This window comes from Microplitis mediator, chromosome 7, assembly GCF_029852145.1.
Source record: "Microplitis mediator isolate UGA2020A chromosome 7, iyMicMedi2.1, whole genome shotgun sequence".
Taxonomy (NCBI): Eukaryota; Metazoa; Arthropoda; class Insecta; order Hymenoptera; family Braconidae; genus Microplitis; species Microplitis mediator.
In genome coordinates this window covers 25677787-25698994 of record NC_079975.1, presented here as the reverse complement: position 1 = coordinate 25698994, position 21208 = coordinate 25677787, and the positions used below count along the sequence as shown (strand labels likewise).

The following is a 21208-nucleotide window of genomic DNA, read 5'->3' as shown; positions in this document are numbered from 1 at the left end:
AAAAAACCTAAATCATAAAAATTAAATTAAAAAATAAAAAAAAATGTCCTGTTAAATTTTTTGTCTAAACTGATAATTAGTCAGCTCAGGATTTAAATTGAATCGTAGACATTTTTGACTGTTAACTTCCTCAAATAAATTTAATAAAAAATATATAATAATAATAATTAAATAACAATAAAATTACGGTCCTAATTAGTAAAATTAACGGTCAGTAAAAAAGATCTGATAAATAATTGACAGTAAACTAAATCATGCAGTATTGCAACACGCTGATATATTTGTCATATTTTTATCAGTCTTGTATATTTATTTCAAAAAAATATAATAAATTATTGAGATGTGGACGTGGTTTAAATTTAAAAATTTCAACTTTTATATATTTGGTTTATAAAAAATAGTAGAATCAATCTAATTATTTCCTACCTGTGATTTATGCTACAGAGGTAAGCGATCAACCCTAGCAAGGAGTTATTTCTTCAGGCTAGAGATCCTTTCAATTGATCCGCTACAGCTATCCTGCCTGCCGGTTTTTTTTTCTTCTGAACCTCAATAATCTTCCTCACTAGTATTTTTCTTATATATTTAAATATATATATCTTCCTCACTAATAATAATGTTATATTTATGATAAAGTGAAATTTATCAGTGTAAGCTATCAAATGGACGCTGGTGTGACGAATTTATTTGTCTGACAGATAAATTTTCTTCTCAGGAACTAATTCGATAATATATTTTTACATATATTTTTAATTCACTAATGAAGTAACGGATTTTTTTTAAGAAGTTTTTAGTGTCAGGTTTAATTTTTGATTTTTTTGGAAAATCAAATCGCGATTTACTGGATTAGTTTCAAATTTTTCCCATTTTAGGGAAAAAAAAAATTGTTATGTAAATTTTTGAAATTAATCTGACAGTAAATTCTTCTTAAAAGTAACAGGATTAAAACTATCAAGTGATAATATATATGTTTGATCGATAATCGATAGCAAGCTGATAATTAAAAATAAAATAAACTAGTCCGGGGTTTTGTTATGAAATATCAAGAAAGTAAATACGATAAAAAAAAAAGATCTTATCAGAAATTTATCACCTGTCTACCTGTTACTTTTGTTATCAGTATAGATATATTGAGTAAGAGAATCAATACTCGATTTAAATTTTTTGAGTTGAATTAAAATGCTGCATAAATTATTAAATATTTCAAGTTTTTTATTGTCAAGTATCGGAAAATTGAATCTTTGAAAAGCTGACACCAAAAAATTTCTCTACTGCGGTTAATTAATTTTTCAATGATACTTCGCATTAATTTCCACTGAACATGTGGAATAAAAATTATTGATCCAGTTAAAATTTTTTAATTCAAAAAATAAATGTACGGAGAAAATTTTATAATAAATATTTCTTTACTAATTATTAAAAAATTACTTCTAATTAGAGTAGATCGCAACTTAATCGACTAAATACTCAAATTTTTTTTCATGTCAAAAGTAGACACTGCTATTAAAATTTACAATTTAATTAAAAGATACTTCGGGATCACTTTTAATTACAGAGTAATTTTTATTAAAAAATTTTCTCGTTCTTGAAAAAAAATTAAAAGCAAAACTTGACTACAGTATCAATTTTTTCATTACTGTTCAGAATTTAATAAAATAATTTATGAAGGAAAAGATAAATTTGAATTTTTTAAACATCTTCAGAAAATAACTCAAATTTTTCGTATTTCGTAAAAATTATCTAAAATAAAAAAATTTTTCAATTCTCTGAAGCTCTAAAAAAGGCAGGGTTACAATTCCACTGGTTTACAACTTAACTCAGCCTCAACTCTACTCAGTATTGCACGACTCTTAATGCAAAATATAAAAATGTATTTTACGATCGAAAAATTCTGTTTGCCTCTTCGCTATTTTTTTTACTCAGGTTTAACTCTACTCAATTATATTTTTACTCATTTTCAGCTAGACTCAGCTACAAATCTACTCGCGTATTCTAGCCTATCGATAAAATAGCAATTTTTTTGTGAGTAGAGTTGTAGCTGAGTCTACCCTGATAGCCAAGTTGGCAATAAACTGGCGTCAAACTAACAGCCGCAACTAGACACCAAGTTGGTACTTCCAAAGTTGATAGACACTTTCTGAGAAAGCTGGTGGCCAAAAGTTGGCCGAAAGTTGCCTTCAATTTTCTCAGAAACCTGCTTTCGAATTGCGGCTCTTCCTTGGCGCCAATTTTCTCAGAAAATTGGCGGTAACTTGTAGCCAAAAATTGCAAAAGCTAGTTGTCGACAACTTGTCGTCAAGTTGCTCGCAAACTAATGAATACCAACTTTTTGACGAGCAGCTCGTGCTATCAGGGTAATTGAAGCTGAGTAAAATTAAACCGAGTAAAAAAAACTGTCAGTAGAGTCAAGACTGGGCCGTACTAAACGAATTTTCAAATTTTACTTTTCTTTTAATTTATTAATCAATTGTTACTACAGAAATTTTTATAGTTTCCAAAAAAATATGAAAGACAAACTTTTTCGGAAAGTTTTCATCATTCGAGTGACGTAATTATTCAAAACGTAATTAGAAAAGTAAAATTCGAAAATTCATTTAGTACTGCCGACTCTTAATGCTGAGTAAAGTTATGAGTGAGTAGAGTTGTAGCTAGTTCCCTTGAGTAGAAATGTTGTGAGTAGAATAGTAAAACACTGTCCTAAAAAATATAATTTTATATTTTTCTTATCATCTTGTACTCATTCACTGACTCAGTAAATTTTTAATTTTAATTCTAAACCCGACTTCCTTAAAAAAAAAAAAAAAAAAAAAAAATACAGGAAATTCTATACTTCTGATAAAGTTTTGAAGAACTAGGTATTGAATCTCTTACCTTATAAATATAATAATAACCTACGACAAACTACAAGTATAAATAAATATATACGAAAGTAAACTTATCCTAATCTCCATGGCACCTAAAAAACATTCAATCTATTTAAATAAATAACGTTTTGTCTAGTAAATAATAATAATATCTTGGAAAAAAAAGGTTCTGGTTATTTTTTATTATTAATCAAATAATCTATCTTATGACAATTACAGCTTAAAATTAATTCAATCATTTTTTAGTCCTACATAATAACACCTAGACATTGAAAATTTTAATTATCAAATTTTCTTACTTATCAAACTTTTATTATCAATTATCATTTATCATTTATTATTAATTATTTATTATTAATTGTCAAAGTAATCTAACGCGCGCGTTAACTCGCTCATTACTTTTATTTTAATTCTTTATAAATATATTACTTTAATCCTCTCCCTCGAAAATGTCTTTTGTTATCAAACTGCTGTCTTTAAAAATATTCACTAACTTATTACTTGCACAATAGTAATTATAATAATTAATATATAAATAATATATCTTTTGCAAACCCTAAATATTACAATTTAACTCCTTAATTATTAAAAAAAAAAGACAACCCGCGTAAAAAAATTTTTGAAAAAATCTCGAGTTTTTTAAACTTCAAAACTTTTGAAATTTTGAAATAAGCGAATTAAATAAAAATTTAATAAAACTAAAAAAATGCACATTTGCAGAATTTAAAAATCCATATGTGCATTTTTTTTATTTTCATATTTTTAATTTCTAAGTTCGTTTATTTTTAATTCAAAATTTTACTGTCGGCTGCAGTCGCACTCATTCAAAATTCTGAAGTTTGCCGACGTCTAATAATTTTTGGATTTCAAAACTGATAAAAAAAAATTGCACATGTAGTTTTTTAAATTTTCTACATGTGCATTTTTTTATTTTTTTTTTTTTTCTTATAAATTAGTAGAAAAAAAAATTCAAAAATTATTAGACGTCCGAGAACTTCATCAATAAAAATCGTAAAAAAAAGTCATTACGTTTCCAAGTGTAGAAAATTCATGACTTTTCCAAAAATTTTTTTTACACGGGAACATTCAGATGAAATTTGACTGAAAGACTCAAGTGAGAATTAAAAAATCCGGTAATTATTTAATGATCCTGAAGATAGCAGACAATTTAAAATTTTCGGATTTTTTTTTTCAACAAGAAATTACAAAAAAATAAAAAGTAAAAAAATGCACATGTAGAAAATTTAAAAAACTACAGGTGCAATTTTTTGAAATATTTTTTTTTTATGTTTTATCGTCCAAAAAAAAAAAATCCAAAAATTATTAGAAGTCTGCCAACTTCAGTATCATAATTATTTAAGATAAAAATGTAGAAAAAAAGTAATCGGTGCATAAGATAATTAAATAAACTGAGTAATTAATTAATTAATTAATCAATTAATTAAGAAACGTTATCTGACAGTATTGATTACAGATTACCTGTACCAACTATAACTTTTAATTATTTGTAATGTTATATCGGTGCTACATAATACACTGACGAGACTAATGAGTCTCCAGATAATAAATAATTACTTGATAATAATTAATATATCAATGCGATGAAATAAAAAATATATAAAATAGAATCCCTCAATGCGAGCTGAATAAATTACAATAATGGGTGACGCATCTCTTGCACAAATGTTATGTTTGTCTTTTTAAGTAATAAATTATTTTCATCCTGTATTCGATCCTGATTGTCCTGCCTTGGGCCTCATGCCTGTCTGATCTGACTATACGCCTTTTAGCCCTGCCTCCACAGTAACTAACACAGTAGTATAGTACACAAGATTTTCTATGTACTTGACGGACTAGAAGACAACAAGTAGTATTGGGGTTCACCTGAGGTTCAAAATTCACAAGATCACGTTAGTTACGTTTTTTTATCTACATTATACCTTCCGTCGACTCAACTTTATTTAAATCGAATGCTCTTTTATAAAATACGTTTTTTTACTCTTAATTTCACTGCAAGCTAACATCTAAAATGAAAATAGTTTTGGTTCTAATTACTGATTTTATTCTACCTGATTTTTAAATACTCTAATTTATTTATTATTTATTATTAATAATAATAAACTGATAAATTATAGATAGAATTTTTTATATTTATCAAGGAAACTGATACCTTAAGAATTAATTTATATTATTTAGATAAATTTAAATTATATTTTATTTTATACAGTCGACTACCCGTCATAAATTTCCCCCTTTCCCTCAATCGGCAGTCACTGAATTTAAACAGCTTCCCCTCTTACTACTCTGAAGAGTTTCGTACCAGACAGCCCGTTATAAGCCTCCGTTAAAATTGTCGAAATTATAAACTAACAATAGGAACAAAATATCAAAATTAATGATGAAAATTTACTATCTATGTTTCGCGGATAATAATTTAATCAACATTAAGTAAAATATAATTTATTGTTCATAATTGTAATCATTAATTACATTCAAAGCTTCTGTTACAATTTAAAAGTTTTATTGGGCATTATGTTCATCAATAAAATAATTATTATTGTTACTGTAATTAATACCGTTATCATTATAATTTTTTTCATTATAATTATTATTAGTGTAAAAAGATAAGTATTTATTTTAGCGATACAAGCGATAGAAAAATCGGGACAGTGGCGAATGTAACAAAGCGTAAATATGACGTTTAAAATCATATTAAATAAAACAGGCTTATAACGGGCAGTCGAGGACAAAACTAAACGCACGGTAGCGAGAGACTGAAATTTCAAGAAAAATTTTCCCTACGTCCCCTAGACCAGGCTTATGACGTGTACCTGAAGATCGGAACGTTTTTCGCGGAACGAAAATAAAAAAACAAAATGAAAAGTAAAAAATCTACTGGATCTAGATTTCTGAAATTTTTCGCATGGGTGCTAGAATGTCAGCCGAAAATTGCAGGCCACCCCAACCTCCGGAACTACCCCTTGTCACCCTTAAGCAGTCAAATTACATAAATTTTTTTCATTTTCGATGCGCGATAACACGGAAAAATCACAGATCTTAGTGCAAAAACAGAGCCTTCGTATATAAAACTTCAAGTATCATAATTTGAAACCGTAATAATATATATATATATATTCAAGTATTATTGAAAAATAATGTAAATAATGACAGGGAGTCGACTGTACATAAATTATATAGTTGTTATCATACTATTGTTTAGATGATAGAATTTTAAACTGAGTTGCTGGTGTCGCAATAAAAATTCAAAATTTATCAATAATTAAATCCTAATAATTTTTTATCATCCCTGCGATTTTAATGATACGTAAAATAATATTTTATGTAAAAAAAAAATAATTTTATTCAACAGAAATATTTTTAATAATTAATTCAAATGAAAATTCTAATCATTGGACTTATAATTATAATTATGTTGTAAATTATAATGTATTTATTTTTATTATCAATTATTGATAAACTTTTTGAACTCGTTCTGTTATTTAAAACTTTTACTAATTTTATCAATCGTTTTTGTTAATAAAAAAAAAATTATGACACGTAAAAATTACTGTGACAAGGTATCAGTTTCCTTAAAAAAAAAAAAAAAGTATATAAAATAAATAAAGAGACTCACCTTCGAGGGAGAGAGTTTGCGTCATTAAGATGCGATGTTATATCAGACATATTAGTAACGTCTTCCGCCGCCCATATTACCACCACCCATATTTCCGCCGCCGTAGCCTTGGTTGCCTCCGCCGTAGCCGCCACCACCGCCACCGCCAACGGAGTTACCTCCCATTGGTCCTAAAATAATAAAACAAAAATTAAAATCCCCGAGCCCGTGATTAAAAATTTAAGCTAATTTTTAAAAAATAATCAACAATTTGTTGTGAACAAAGGGGGCTCCTTCTCATGGTTAAATTAGTAAATTCTGACGGGGGTTAGTGTTAAATATCTGCATCAAGTTATCGAGTGAACAATTAATGCAGGTATTAATTTACGCAGACGACTATTGAGCCAAATAATGAACTTGTTGATTTGAAATAAAATTTTGAAGTTTTTTTGAAAAGGGAAGGAGTAAAGAGCGACCTTGTCCACCGAAGGGTGGCATCCACCTCGCGTCTCCAGATTGTCTTCCACTAGGGCCCATACTAGTACCGTAGGGTGCTGGTCGTCCGCCGGAATTGAAATTACTCCTAACAGGGCCACCACCGTATCCTTGTTGGTAACCACTTCCGAAGTTGTCGTTACTCCAATTACCGCCGCTGTTGTATCCGCCTTGGCCACCTTGTCCACCCCAGTTACCTTTACCACCGCCAACAAAGTGAAAAATAAATCAATAAAAAACAATCTGATCGATTTATATGAATTTCTTTAATTAAAAAATGAAGTAGCTTTGATTTAATACCTTGATTTTGGCTCTCCCAGGGTCCGTTGCCACCCCAGTTGTTTTGGTTACCGCCCCCGTAACCCCCTTGGCCACCTCCGTTGTTCCAGTCACCACCGCCGCCGCCACCACCACCACCGGATCCACGGCCACCCCAGTTTCCGCTTCCTTGGTTGCCTGATCGAGGCCCGCGGCCGCCGGATTGTCCTCCGCGGCTGCTGCCACCGCCACCACCACCTCCGCCACCACTACCACCACTTCCTCCGGTTGCAGAGGCCATTTCTGCTCGACTCAGAGCCTAAAAAAATTTATTGTTTAAGAGCAAGAAAATTTTTGGTTTCAATTTAAATGCAAAAAATTTTTTTTTCTGTACATGAACTTCGCACGTCTCTGCGCAAAAACAAATAAATAAAAACTATAAATTACCTTTTTAACATCGACATGTTTACCGCGGATCTGATGATTCCGTTGCAAACAAATTTTATCAACAGGGTCGTAGTCGTCGAACTCAACGAATCCAAACCCGCGTTTCTTACCAGTCTCTTTGTCAGTGACAATACTAATGGAATTTATACTTCCGTAACTCTGGAAATACTGTCTAAGATCTTCTTCCTCGTGGTCGTCTTTAAGACCGCCGACAAAGAGTTTCTTGACGGTGGCGCCGGCCTCGGGTCGCCCGATCTCCTGCCTCGGGACCGCGCGTTTTGGCTCGACGACGCGGCCGTCAACTCGATGAGGTCTTGCATTCTGTGCATCGTCGACCATGTGCGCGCGTGAGTAAGTTATGAATCCAAAGCCTCGTGAACGTTTGGTCTTGGGGTCTTTCATCACGACGACGTCGACTATTTCGCCCCATTGCTCGAAATGTTTCTTCAGAGAATCGTCTGTTGTTCTGTAGTCCAGACCTCCAATGAATAATTTACGGACATGCTCGGGTTCATTTTTTCCATCCTACAATAATTTAATATTTTTAATTTATAATTTATTGTGATACTCGAGTAGACGTCCAATAAACTTTGGATTTTTTTACAACCGATAAATTATTAGAAAAAAAATATTCAAAAAAATTGCACCTGTAGTTTTTTTAATTTTCTACACGTGCATTTTTTTATTTTTTCGTAATTTGATTTAGACAATTAAATTTTAAGATACTGAAGTTGGCAGACAATTATGATCTGGAAGTTTCAAGACGATTAACAATTTTAGAATTTTTTTTTCGACAGCAGAATTTCAAAAATTCAAAAACTAAAAAAATGCACATGTAGAGAATTAAAAAAACTATAAGTGGAATTTTTTAAATGTTTTTTTTTTATAATCTATCGATTTTTAAAACATCCAAAAATTATTAGACGTCAGAAAACTTCAGGATCATAGACAATTAATTTTCAAATTTTTTTTTTCTGACAGCAGAATTTCTAAAATTCAAAAACTAAAAAAATGCACATGTAGAGAATTTCAAAAATTATAAGTGGAATTTTTCAAAATATTTTTTTTTTTTTTAATCTATCGATTTTTAAAACATCAAAAAATTATTAGACGTCAGAAAACTTCAGGATTATAGACAATTAATTTTCAAATTTTTTTTTCTGACAGCAGAATTTCTAAAATTAAAAAATTAAAAAAATGCACATGTAGAGAATTCAAAAAACTATAAGTGGAATTTTTTTAAATACTTTTTTTTTATAATCTATCGATTTTTAAAACATCAAAAAATTATTAGACGTCAGAAAACTTCAGGATCATGGACAATTGATTTTCAAATTTTTTTTACAACAGCAGAATTTCTAAAATTCAAAAATTAAAAAAATTCACATGTAGAGAATTAAAAAAACTAAAAGTGGAATTTTTCAAAATATTTTTTTTTTTTATAATCTATCGATTTTTAAAACATCAAAAAATTATTAGACGTCAGAAAACTTCAGGATCATAGACAATTAATTTTCAAATATTTTTTTACGACAGCAGAATTTCAAAAATTCAAAAACTAAAAAAATGGACATTTAGAAAATTAAAAAAACTACAAGTGCATTTTTTTAAAATATTTTTTTTTCTTCAATTTATTGTTTTTAAAAAAATCCAAAAATTATTAAAGTTTTTTTACCGAAAAAAAGTTCAATTATTTTAAATTAATTTTACGATTAATTATAAAAATATATGAAAGTATAAAAAAAAAAGCGAATTCAAAATGGCCCGGCTTGGGTTTAAAAAAAATTCCAATAAAATTTAAAATTTAATTAATAATTGTCTGGATAAAATACTTCTATTTAAATTTCGAATAGTATATAAATTTCATATTTATATATAAATGTATATGTATATATCTTGTAAAATATATGAAATTAAAAATATTTATTCATAATAAAAATATTTAGAGTCAAGAGCAAGGACGCGGTTTCATGAAATAAACGCCGCCATGTTGTTTTTTTTTAAGCTTCCGCTGTACTAAAAATAATTGTGATTAAATAATCAGTCACTAAAAATTACTCATCTACTAATTATTCCCTATAATTACTTGTAATTAGCGAAAAAAAAAAAATTTAATTCGTAAAAAAATGCAACTGAGTATGAAATTTTTGAATTACAGAATTTAAAATGTATGAAAAAATAACTGTGAGAAAAGAGGCGCCGGAATGAGTTTATTTGATAAAATAATTAATTTTATAATGAACAATAATTTTACTGACCTCGTGCTCCATCTTGACCATTTTGGACGGGTGATAAATAAATTATCACTGATAACAAATATGTGGTGTTTATAAAATTACTATAAACTGAGTATCCACTGCGACGCACTAGCAAGAGAGGAAAACTTTAATGGCTTCCGACTGACGAAGCCGATCGATTTTTAGAGCGTCCGTTTATTTAGTCGTGTAGACCCCGAATTTCAATTTGGATGCTGGTTTGCCGGCTTATTTCAAATGGTGGGGAGACATACCGGATGCGCATGCGCGATCAAAATTTATGTTTGGCGGGACGATGACGGCGGCCATTGATAAAATTCAAATAATGTAGATGTCGATAAATTTTAATTACAGAGATCTTGATGATGTAGATCCTATTTTAGTAGCAATCACTTGGGATCTACAAAAGAGGCATAAAAACTCAAAAAAAAAAAAATTTAATTAAAACCGAAACTGGACTATATAGAGGAGGGAGGGGAAAGAGGGGGGGGGGGGGTACTTAAGAAAAATGATACTGAAGTTAGCCGACGTCTTATAATTTTTGGACTTTTTTTTAGACGGTAAATTATAAAAAAAAAAAATGTATCAAAAAAATTGCACTTTTAGTCTTTGAAATTTTCTACATGTGCATATTTTTAACTTTTTTTTTTCTTCAAATTTAATTGTTAAAAAAAAAACCTAAAAATTTTCGTCTGCTAACTTCAGGATCATTGAGGAAATATCAAGTTTTCGAGGACTCCAATACGCAAAATGGGATATCACCTAAAAAAGGTAAAAAAAAAAAAAAATTTTGGATTTTAAATGAATTTGGTTAAGTTAAATTTTTTTGTAAGTAATTTACATGAAGAAAAATTATATTTTACATAATTATTGGATACAAAAGAAGAAAAAATAATTTTTAATAGTTTTTACCATAAAACGAAAATCATTAATATTTTTAAACTGACAATGGATTTTTGAATCAAATCCTTATTACCACCACATCCACTTGACAAAGATTAAAAATCGAAATCATACGATTAAATCATAACACTTATTTAATTTATAGCAGTAAATAACAGTTTTGATTTTTTTTTAAATAATATAAATCGCGATTCATAAAAACTCACTATGAAAAACATTTGGATAGAAAATTAAATCTTCATGAGCATTAAAATTATAATTGATCTAAATTGATAAAACGAAATAGAGAACTAAAGTTCCTGAGGCTATAAAAATCAATTAAATTTATAAAATTCTATCAATTAGTGTCGAAATAAAGTACAGCTATAATTAGTGAAATATTTTTATGCTGTTTCAGTAGTTATTTCTGCCTCTAAGTAGTCTATTCTTTCAATTAACTGAAGTAGAAGAAAAAAAAATGGAATATATTTCATACATTTTTCTACTTAAAATTTGTTTTTCAATTATATTTCCGCTAGACTCGTACGTAATATCTGGCAGTATAGGTGAGCTTGAAGTACTTGATGATATAAGCGAATTTGGAAAAAACCAAACCACAAATAAAGAACGTAGATCTCTTGCAATAAACAGAAAGAATAGACTTTGGGATGGAGGTATTATTCCATATGAAATCGATAAAGTTTTCACTGGAGCACAGTATCAATTGATAAAGCAAGCTATGCAACTCTGGGAGAGATCGACGTGTCTTCAATTTGTGCCAAGAATCAAAGGCGTGCATAAATATTATACACTTATCACTAAAGAAAAATGCGGGTAAAGTAAACATCCATTATTTCTCAAATAGAAAAAATATCGACTTGAATAATAAATTATAAACATAATCAAGAATTAAAACACCGTCACTTATGTAAAAAGCTATGCGCTTTTATCAGAATTCTAAGAATTATTTATTAGACTCATCTCATCGCTAATTTCTTGCACTATAATCTTTATACTAATTACACAACTACTGCCATAAAAGTAATTAAGTTGATTATAGTAAAAATAAATTATTTGTGTAGATGTTGTTCGGTTGTAGGCAAATACCTTAAAAAAAAACAATATATTAGTTTGAACGATGAATGTATGGATCGTTATACTCTTCTTCATGAGCTGGGACATACAATTGGACTATATCATGAGCACATGCGTTTAGATCGTGATGAATATGTGGAAATTTTTAGAGCTAATATTATGTCAGGTACATGTATTCGCAAGTTAATTTCAAGCTACAAGTAAAAATTACCTATATACCATTGCATCGATAATTATTTTATAAAAATCAACAGGTGACGAACTTAATTTCGAGAAAATACCAATAAACCAATCAACCACTCTGGGACAACCATATGATTATAGTTCTATAATGCACTATCAGGAAACTGTTTCAGCGAAATATTTTTTTTTGGAAACAATGAAACCGTTGAAAAAAGTTGACGGTGAATGGCCGGTACTCGGTAGAGGTGATGATCTGAGCCGAGGTGATGTTGTGACAACAAATCTTCTGTATCGTTGTCCCGGTTTGTATGACTTATTATCATTGTGTCGTCTGATCATTCATTTTCATCTTTTCAATTCAGCCCATTTATTCAGACTCGATTATTCATTTATTAATATTTTTTATTATTTCTCGTGATGAATTTCCAGAGTGCGGTGGAACTTTTTCGAATCCTAAAGGAACTTTCAGTCCACCAGTTGAAATAATGTATTCAAAACCGAATCTTACACGCTGCGAATGGACAATTAGAGCACCTGAAGGTCACAGAATAAAACTTTTAATCACAGTACTGAGTATTCCTGAAAGCTCTGGCTGTCTAACGGATTATCTGGAAATTCGGAATAACCGGGAAAGTGATGATGTCATAGGTGCGTTATACTTCAAAGTTATGAAGTATAGTATTATGTTAAGCTTACTTGCAATTATTTATGATCAAATGTTAATTTTTTACAGCTCGTTATTGCAAAAAAATTGAAACTACTATTACAGCTAATACGAATTATTTAAAAATTGTATTAATTTACACTCAGAACACTGAAAGTCCCGTTGATTTCATAATAGAATATGAGGCCCTTTGCGGTAAAAATTTTTATGTTGGAACTAATGAAACATTTTACTTGGAGTCGCCAAACTATCCGGGACCATATGTAGCAAATAAAGAGTGCTATTGGTATATTACTGCTCCGGAGGATTACAGTATATCACTAGAGTTTTATCATTTCGATATTGAAGAAACTCCAGATTGTAATAAATATGATTACTTGGAGGTACGTGAAGGTGATAATTATAGAGCACCGCTTATTGGAACTTATTGCGGGAAACACGACAATTTGACGATATCTTCGATAGGACGATTTATGTTTCTCAGATTTATTCCTGATGAATCACTAAATAGAAACGGTTTCTCTGCTGCTATTACAGCGCGAAAAATAAATATGCATTAACAAAAATATTATTGGTTGTTACCAATCATTTTTACTTTTATCGTGAATTTTTAATGTTTCTTAAATATTATTAATTGTTCCTTAATAAATCACAATAATTATGAAAATATTTTATTGATTTCGAAAATCCTATAAGCTAATAGTCTCTTCTTTGTGGTTCTTTCATAATGTGGTACATTGTACTCACGTCTATATACACCGAAAGAAAAAACACTCTACAGAAATAAGAAGGTCTTGATTAAACGAACAATTTGATTAAAAACTGGAACTTTACGGTTATTTTTTGGCGAAAGAAATGACATCTGTATGGTAGTAGCTATTTAGTTTAAAAATAGTCAGTAGTTGACATTAGTTGTAGCAACAGAGTGGTGGAAAAGTTTCGGATTCTATTGATTGAAGATATAATATAGAAACTGGCATAACCAACGGAAGATAAGTTCATGGAATGGACACTTAAATGACAACTGTCAATAAAATTGAATTTCGTAAAACAGTAGAATGGTAAGTTTGAACAATTTTAGTTTATAGAGTACTCGTCAAAGCTAAGGCCAAGGTGGTAGACTGAAATATTTTTTCAAATAAACTTCCCCGTTAAATCAACGGTTCTGAATTTATAATGGTTTAAACACCCGAGTCGAAATTTAAATCATAGTTTGAACGTAGTAGACGTTGAAAACGTAAATTCTACCTTTGAAGACGTAAATAGCCGTAAAAACGTATTAAAGACGTAGTTGACGTACGAAAACGTGTTAAGGACGTAGATGACGTACAAAAACGTAAATAAGAGCTTTGTAGGAAAAAACTTTGATGACAGCTGCTTTCTCTGGCTTCTTTGGTTCTTACAGACTACCTAAAAGAAGTAAAAATAAAATAAAAATTTCAGCTTTTATACCGAAGAAATCAACAACCATCTTTTTTTTTTTATTTATATTTAAAAAGCCTTCTCTCAATTTTAGACAGTTTTCTTTATCATTCCCGAGATTATTTCATTTTCTGAACATTTTTATTTACATTTTAATGCTATTATAAAAATAAAAAAATTTACTCTAACTCATAATTCTTATTGCTGCCTCCCAAGCTGCTAGGTAGTCTGTGAGACCCAAAGATGCCCGAGAAAGCAGCTGTCAATTGAGTTTTTTTTTATAAGGCTCTTATTTACGTTTTCAACGTCTACTACGTTCAATCTACGATTTAAATTTCGACTCGAGCAGTTAAATTATTAATTAAGACACGGTAGAGTCACTCGACACAGCTTAACTCACGGCTATACCTGGTTTGGTTTGTAATTGGCCCAGTTGAGGACTTAATGTTGTGCCACTGGAGTCCTTGGTGACTTATAATCTCTATTTATTTTAAGAATCCTCATTACCACCACTTCCACTTGACAAAGATCAAAAATCAAAATCTTACGATTAAATCATAACACTCATTCCATTTATAGCAGTAAATAACAGTTATGATTTTTAATTTAATAACATAAATCTCGACTCATAAAAACTCACTGTGAAAAACATTTAGATATAAAATTTAATCTTTATGAGCATTAAATTATTATTAATCTAAAATGATAAAATCAAATACGAAACCGAAATTCCTGAGGCTATAAAAATCAATTAAGTTTATAAAATTCTACTTTAGTGTCGAAATAAAGTACAGTTGTAATTAGTAAATTATTTTCATGCTGTTTCAGTAGTTATTTCTGCCTCTAAGTAGTCTATTCTTTTAATTAACTGAAGTAGAAGAAAAAAGAATGGAATATATTTCATACATTTTTCTACTTAAAATTTGTTTTTCAATTATATTTCGGCTAGATTCGTACGTAATATCTGACAGTAAAGGTGAGCTTGAAGTAATTGATGAAATAAGCGAATTTGGAAAAAACCAAACGACAAACAAAGACCGTAGATCTCATGCGGTAAAAACAAAGGATAGACTTTGGGATGGAGGTATTATTCCGTATGAAATTGATAAAGTTTTCACTCTTGCACAGTATCAATTGATAAGGCAAGCTATGCAACTCTGGGAGAGATCAACGTGTATTCAATTTGTGCCAAGAATCGAAGGCGTGCATAAAGATTATACACTTATCACTAAAGAATACTGCGGGTAAAGTAAAAATCTATTATTTCTCAAATAGAATAAATATTGACTTGAATAATAAATTATAAAATTATATACATAATCGAGAATTAAAACACCGTCAGTTATGTGAAAATCTATGCGCTTTTACCAGAATTCTAAGAATTATTTTTGAGACTCATCTCATCGCTAATTTCTTGCACTATAATCTTTATATACTAATTACACAACTACTGCCATATAAGTAATTTAGTTGATTATAGTAAAAATAAATTATTTGTGTAGATGTTGTTCGGTTGTAGGCAAAAACTCTGACGAAGAGCAATTTATTAGTTTGCACGATGAATGTATGGATCGTTATACTCTTCTTCATGAGCTGGGACATACAATTGGACTATATCATGAGCACACGCGTTCGGATCGTGATGAATATGTGAACATTTTTAGAGCTAATATTATGTCAGGTACATGTATTCGCAAATTATTTCCAAGCTACAAGTTTAGATTTCCTATATACCATTGCATCGATAATTATTTTATAAAAATCAACAGGTGTCGAATCTCAGTTCGAGAAAATATCAGAAAACGACTCAACCACTCTGGGACAACCATATGATTATCGTTCTATAATGCATTATCCGGAAACAGCTGCAGCGAAAGATTCTTCTTCGGACACAATAAATCCGTCGAGAATAATTAACGGTGAATGGCCGGTACTTGGTGGAGATGATCTGAGCCGAGGTGATGTTGTGACAACAAATCTTCTTTATCGTTGTCCCGGTTTGTATGACTTATTATCTTTGTATCGTCTGATCAATCATTTTTATCTTTCCAATGCAGTCCATTCATTGAGACTCGATTATTCATTTATTAGTATTTTTTTTTATTTTTCGTGATGGATTTCCAGAGTGCGGTGGAACTTTTTCGAATCCTAAAGGAACTTTCAGTCCACCAATTGAACTAATGTATTCACAACCGAATCTTACACGCTGCGAATGGACAATTAGAGCACCTGAAGGTCACAGAATAAAACTTTTAATCACAGTACTGAGTATTCCTGAAAGCTCTGGCTGTTCAACGGATTATCTGGAAATTCGCTATAACCGGGAAAGTAATGATGTCATAGGTGCGTTATACTTCAAAGTTATAAAGTATAGTATTATGTTAAGCTTACTTGCAATTATTTATGATCAAATGTTAATTTTTTACAGCTCGTTATTGCAAAAAAATTGAAACTACTATTACAGCTAATACGAATATTTTAAAAATTGTATTGGTTTACACTCAGTACAATGAAAGTCCCGTTGATTTCATAATCGAATATGAGGCGATGTGCGGTAAAAATTTTTATGTTGGAACTAATGAAACATTTTACTTGCAGTCACCAAATTATCCGGGACCATATGTAGCAAATAAAGAGTGCTATTGGTATATTACTGCCCCCGAGCATTACAGTATATCACTAGATTTTCATCACTTCGATATTGAAGAATCAACTGATTGTAATAAGTATGATTACTTGGAGGTACGTGACGGTGATAATTATAGAGCACCGCTTATTGGAACTTATTGCGGGAAACACGATAATTTGACGATATCTTCGATAGGACGATTTATGTTTCTTAGATTTATTCCTGATGAATCACTAAATAGAAACGGTTTTTCTACTGCTATTACAGCACGAAAAATGAAAATGCATTAATAACAATATTATTGGTTGTTATTATTTTTACTTTTATCGCGAATTTTTAATGTTTCTTCACTATTATTAATTGTTTTTTAGTAAATCACACTAATGTTGAAAATATTTTATTGATTTCGAAAATCCTATAAGCTAATAGTTTCTTCTTTGTGGTTTTTTCATAATGTGGTACATTGTACTCATGACTACATACACCGAAAGAAATAACACTTCACAGAAACAAGAAGGTCTTGATTGAACGAACAATTTGACTAAAAACTTGTATTAGCCTTTTTTTTTTTTTGGCGAAAGAAATGACATCTGTATGGTAGTATCTATTTAGTTTAAAAATAGTTAGTAGTTGAAATTAGTTGTAGCAACAGAGTGTTGGAAGAGTTTCCGATTCTATTGACTGAAGATATAATATAGAAACTGACATAACCAACGGAAGGACAGTTCATGGAATGGACACTTAAATGACAATTGTTAATAAAATTGAATTTTATAAAACAGTAGAATGGTAAGTTTGAACAATTTTAGTTTATAGCGACTACTCGTGAAAGCCAATGCCAAGGTGGTAGACTGAAATATTTTTTCAAATAAACTTCCCCGTTAAATTAACGGTTCTGAATTTATGATGGTTTGAACCGTTAAATTATTAATTAAGACACGGTAGAGTCACTCGACACAGCTTAACTCACGGCTATACCTGGTTTGATATGTAATTGGCCCAGTTGAGGACTTAATGTTGTGCCACTGGAGTTCTTGGCGAGTTATAATTTTTATTAATTTTAAGAATCCTCATTACCACCACTTCCACTCGACAAAGATCAAAAATCAAAATCTTACGATTAAATCATAACACTTATTTAATTTATAGCAGTAAATAACAGTTATGATTTTTTATTTAATAACATATATCGCGATTCATAAAAACTCACTGTGAAAAACATTTGGATAGAAAATTTAATCTTTATGAGCATCATTAAAATTACAATTAATCAAAATAGATAAAACAAAATAGGGAACTAAAGTTCCTGAGGCTATAAAAATCAATTAAGTTTATAAAATTCTATCAATTAGTGTCGAAATAAAGAACAGCTATGATTAGTAAGTTATTTTTATGCTGTTTCAGTAGTTATTTCTGCCTCTAAGTAGTTTATTCTTTCAATTAACTGAAGTAGAAGAAAAAAGAATGGAATATATTTCATACATTTTTCTACTCAAAATTTGTTTTTCAATTATATTTCGGCTAGATTCGTACGTACTACCTGGCAGTATAGGTCAGCTTGAAGTATTTGATCATATAAGCGAATTTGGAAAAAACCAAACGACAAACAAACAACGTAGATCTCATGCGGTAAACAAAAAGGATAGACTTTGGGATGGAGGTATTATTCCGTATGAAATCGATAAAGTTTTCACTCTTGCACAGTATCAATTGATAAAGCAAGCTATGCAGCTCTGGGAGAGATCGACGTGTATTCAATTTGTGCCAAGAATCAAAGGCGTGCATAAAGATTATACAATTATCACTAAAGAATACTGCGGGTAAAGTAAAAATCTATTATTTCTCAAATAGAATAAATATTGACTTGAATAATAAATTATAAAATTATATACATAATCGAGAATTAAAACACCGTCAGTTATGTGAAAATCTATGCGCTTTTATCAAAATTCCATGATTTTTTTTTAGACTCTTCTCATCGCTCGTTTCTTGCACTACACTGTAAAAAATCACCGGGGTAAGTCCAAGCGGTGTAGGTGTTAAAATTATCGTTGTTAAATTTACCCCCGAAAGCGGTGTGAAAATAACGCTGCCACCGGTGTAGATATTCTTTACCGGTGTCATAATATTTTACTTTGTGATTATTTTTACTTACTCAATCACTATACTTGTTAATAAATGATATCTTTTATTAATTTTCATAAAGAACTGACATTTTTTGTGTTTTATATTCTTTAAAGTTAATACTCCAAGCGGACGCTATTTACCCCGCTTTTACACCGGTTACCCCCGATTTAACACCGGTATTTTCAACACCGGTGTATTACTCCTCCGACACCGGTGTAATTTCATTTTTACACCGGGCGGAGTTAAAATGAGTCCATTTTTAACACCGCTCTTTTTACAGTGTATAATTTTTATACTTATAACACAACTACTGCCATAAAAGTAATTTAGTTGATTATAATAAAAATAAATTATTTGTGTAGATGTTGTTCGGTTGTAGGCAAAAACTCTGACGAAAAGCAGTTTATTAGTTTGCACGATAATTGTATGGATCGTTATACTCTTCTTCATGAGCTGGGACATACAATTGGACTATATCATGAGCACATGCGTTCGGATCGTGATGAATATGTGAACATTTTTAGAGCTAATATTGCGTCAGGTACATATCGCGTTACTGATGCCATAAGGGCGTATCCCGAAAAAAATACCCTTGAAAAGGCATAAGGACGTATAAAAAATTTTTTCCGGGAATCGACGTAGTTATGCCTGAAACGGGTAGAAATGCAAAAAAAAATTTTGGTACGCCCTTATGGCATTTGTAACGCGATATATTCGCAAGTTATTTCCAAGCTACAAGTTTAGATTTCCTATATACCATTGCATCGATAATTATTTTATAAAAATCAACAGGTGTCGAATCTCAGTTCGAGAAAATGTCAGAAAACGACTCAACCACTCTGGGACAACCATATGATTATCTTTCTATAATGCACTATCCGGAAACAGCTGCAGCGAAAGATTCTTCTTCGGACACAATAAATCCGTCGAGAATAATTAACGGTGAATGGCCGGTACTTACTGGAGGTAATCTGAGCCGAGGTGATGTTGTGACAACAAATCTTCTGTATCGTTGTCCCGGTTTGTATGACTTATTATCATTGTGTCGTCTGATCATTCATTTTCATCTTTTCAATTCAGTCCATTCATTGAGACTCGATTATTCATTTATTAGTATTTTTTATTATTTCTCGTGATGAATTTCCAGAGTGCGGTGGAACTTTTTCGAATCCTAAAGGAACTTTCAGTCCACCAATTGAACTAATGTATTCACAACCGAATCTTACACGCTGCGAATGGACAATTAGAGCACCTGAAGGTCACAGAATAAAACTTTCAATCACATTATTGAGTATTCCTGAAAACTCTGGCTGTTTAACGGATTATCTGGAAATTCGAAATAACCGGGAAAGTGATGATGTCATAGGTGCGTTATACTTCAAAGTTATAAAGTATAGTATTATGTGAAGCTTACTTACAATTATTTATGATCAAATGTTAATTTTTTCAGCTCGTTATTGCGGAAAAATTGAAACTACTATTACAGCTAATACGAATATTTTAAAAATTGTATTAGTTTACACTCAGTACAATGAAAGTCCCGTTGATTTCATAATAGAATATGAGGCCCTTTGCGGTAAAAATTTTTATGTTGGAACTAATGAAACATTTTACTTGCAGTCGCCAAATTATCCGGGACCATATGTAGCAAATAAAGAGTGCTATTGGTATATTACTGCCCCCGAGCATTACAGTATATCACTAAAGTTTCATCACTTCGATATTGAAAAATCAACAGATTGTAACAGACTTGATTACTTGGAGGTTCGTGACGGTGATAATTATAAAGCACCGCTTATTGGAACTTATTGCGGGAAACACGATAATTTGAGAATATCTTCGATAGGACGATTTATGTTTCTCAGATTTATTCCTGATGAATCACTAAATAGAAACGGTTTCTCTGCTGCTATTACTGTGCGACGAATTAAAAAGCATTAATAAAGATATTATCGATTGCTACTATTCATTTTCACTTTGATCGTGAATTGATAATGTTTCTTAAATATTATTAATTGTTTTTTAATAAATCACAATAATTTTGAAAATTTTTTATTGATTTCGAAAATCCTATAAGCTAATAGTCTTTTCTTTGTGGTTTTTTCATAATGTGATACATTGTACTCACGTCTATATACATTCAAAGAAGAAACACTCTACAGAAATAAGAAGGTCCTGATTGAACGAACAATTTTACTAAAAACTTGTACTTTACGGTTATTTTTTGGCGAAAGAAATGACATCTGTATGGTAGTAGCTATTTAGTTTTAAAAA

The 21208-nt window shown here is 30.4% G+C and overlaps 5 protein-coding genes across 8 annotated transcripts; 4 read left to right on the top strand and 1 right to left on the bottom strand.

The window, feature by feature from the left end:
• Positions 1 to 4561: 4561 nt before the first annotated feature.
• Positions 4562 to 10127, bottom strand: LOC130671242 (heterogeneous nuclear ribonucleoprotein A1, A2/B1 homolog). 4 transcript variants are annotated; one of them, XM_057475014.1, is made up of 6 exons: positions 9936 to 10127; positions 7678 to 8202; positions 7274 to 7549; positions 7023 to 7182; positions 6499 to 6668; positions 4562 to 4888 (listed from the first exon to the last, which is right to left on the bottom strand). In XM_057475014.1, exons 1-5 carry the CDS (start codon positions 9954 to 9956, stop codon positions 6550 to 6552), a joined length of 1101 nt encoding a protein of 366 aa, XP_057330997.1. In that variant the 5' UTR covers positions 9957 to 10127; the 3' UTR covers positions 4562 to 4888; positions 6499 to 6549. The 4 variants fall into 4 exon arrangements, with proteins under 4 accessions (XP_057330997.1, XP_057330996.1, XP_057330994.1 ...); XM_057475013.1 differs by having other exon boundaries at positions 6954 to 7169; positions 7273 to 7549; positions 9936 to 10125; XM_057475011.1 differs by having other exon boundaries at positions 6954 to 7182; positions 9936 to 10125.
• A 1833-nt stretch (positions 10128 to 11960) lies between these two features.
• LOC130671998 (protein tolkin-like) lies at positions 11961 to 13316 on the top strand. Its single transcript, XM_057476178.1, has 4 exons — positions 11961 to 12075; positions 12164 to 12394; positions 12522 to 12740; positions 12826 to 13316. The coding sequence occupies exons 1-4, from the start codon at positions 11961 to 11963 to the stop codon at positions 13314 to 13316; spliced, it is 1056 nt and encodes a 351-aa protein (XP_057332161.1).
• A 457-nt stretch (positions 13317 to 13773) lies between these two features.
• Positions 13774 to 17097, top strand: LOC130671997 (tolloid-like protein 2). Its single transcript, XM_057476177.1, has 6 exons — positions 13774 to 13817; positions 15150 to 15422; positions 15681 to 15859; positions 15948 to 16175; positions 16303 to 16521; positions 16643 to 17097. Exons 1-6 carry the CDS (start codon positions 13774 to 13776, stop codon positions 17095 to 17097), a joined length of 1398 nt encoding a protein of 465 aa, XP_057332160.1.
• A 322-nt stretch (positions 17098 to 17419) lies between these two features.
• LOC130671996 (dorsal-ventral patterning protein tolloid-like) lies at positions 17420 to 19540 on the top strand. Its single transcript, XM_057476176.1, has 2 exons — positions 17420 to 18627; positions 19297 to 19540. The coding sequence occupies exons 1-2, from the start codon at positions 18272 to 18274 to the stop codon at positions 19538 to 19540; spliced, it is 600 nt and encodes a 199-aa protein (XP_057332159.1). The 5' UTR covers positions 17420 to 18271.
• A 245-nt stretch (positions 19541 to 19785) lies between these two features.
• Positions 19786 to 20891, top strand: LOC130671762 (protein tolkin-like). The gene is made up of 3 exons (XM_057475835.1): positions 19786 to 19954; positions 20082 to 20300; positions 20385 to 20891. Exons 1-3 carry the CDS (start codon positions 19804 to 19806, stop codon positions 20873 to 20875), a joined length of 861 nt encoding a protein of 286 aa, XP_057331818.1. The 5' UTR covers positions 19786 to 19803; the 3' UTR covers positions 20876 to 20891.
• Positions 20892 to 21208: the final 317 nt, after the last annotated feature.

Coding starts and splice junctions, on each gene's coding strand:
- LOC130671242 (XM_057475011.1), bottom strand. CDS start 9,956: ATGGTCAAGATGGAGCACGAG. Junction 8,203..9,935: donor TGGTCAAGATGGAGCACGAG/GTCAGTAAAATT, acceptor AAATTATTGTAG/GATGGAAAAAATGAACCCGA. Junction 7,550..7,677: donor AACATGTCGATGTTAAAAAG/GTAATTTATAGT, acceptor AAATTTTTTTAG/GCTCTGAGTCGAGCAGAAAT.
- LOC130671998 (XM_057476178.1), top strand. CDS start 11,961: ATGGATCGTTATACTCTTCTTCATGAGCTGGGACATACAATTGGACTA. Junction 12,395..12,521: donor TCTTCTGTATCGTTGTCCCG/GTTTGTATGACT, acceptor ATGAATTTCCAG/AGTGCGGTGGAACTTTTTCG. Junction 12,741..12,825: donor GGAAAGTGATGATGTCATAG/GTGCGTTATACT, acceptor AATTTTTTACAG/CTCGTTATTGCAAAAAAATT.
- LOC130671997 (XM_057476177.1), top strand. CDS start 13,774: ATGACAACTGTCAATAAAATTGAATTTCGTAAAACAGTAGAATG. Junction 15,423..15,680: donor ATCACTAAAGAATACTGCGG/GTAAAGTAAAAA, acceptor TTATTTGTGTAG/ATGTTGTTCGGTTGTAGGCA. Junction 15,860..15,947: donor TAGAGCTAATATTATGTCAG/GTACATGTATTC, acceptor AAAAATCAACAG/GTGTCGAATCTCAGTTCGAG.
- LOC130671996 (XM_057476176.1), top strand. CDS start 18,272: ATGGAATATATTTCATACATTTTTCTACTCAAAATTTGTTTTTCAATT. Junction 18,628..19,296: donor ATCACTAAAGAATACTGCGG/GTAAAGTAAAAA, acceptor TTATTTGTGTAG/ATGTTGTTCGGTTGTAGGCA.
- LOC130671762 (XM_057475835.1), top strand. CDS start 19,804: ATGCACTATCCGGAAACAGCTGCAGCGAAAGATTCTTCTTCGGACACA. Junction 19,955..20,081: donor TCTTCTGTATCGTTGTCCCG/GTTTGTATGACT, acceptor ATGAATTTCCAG/AGTGCGGTGGAACTTTTTCG. Junction 20,301..20,384: donor GGAAAGTGATGATGTCATAG/GTGCGTTATACT, acceptor TAATTTTTTCAG/CTCGTTATTGCGGAAAAATT.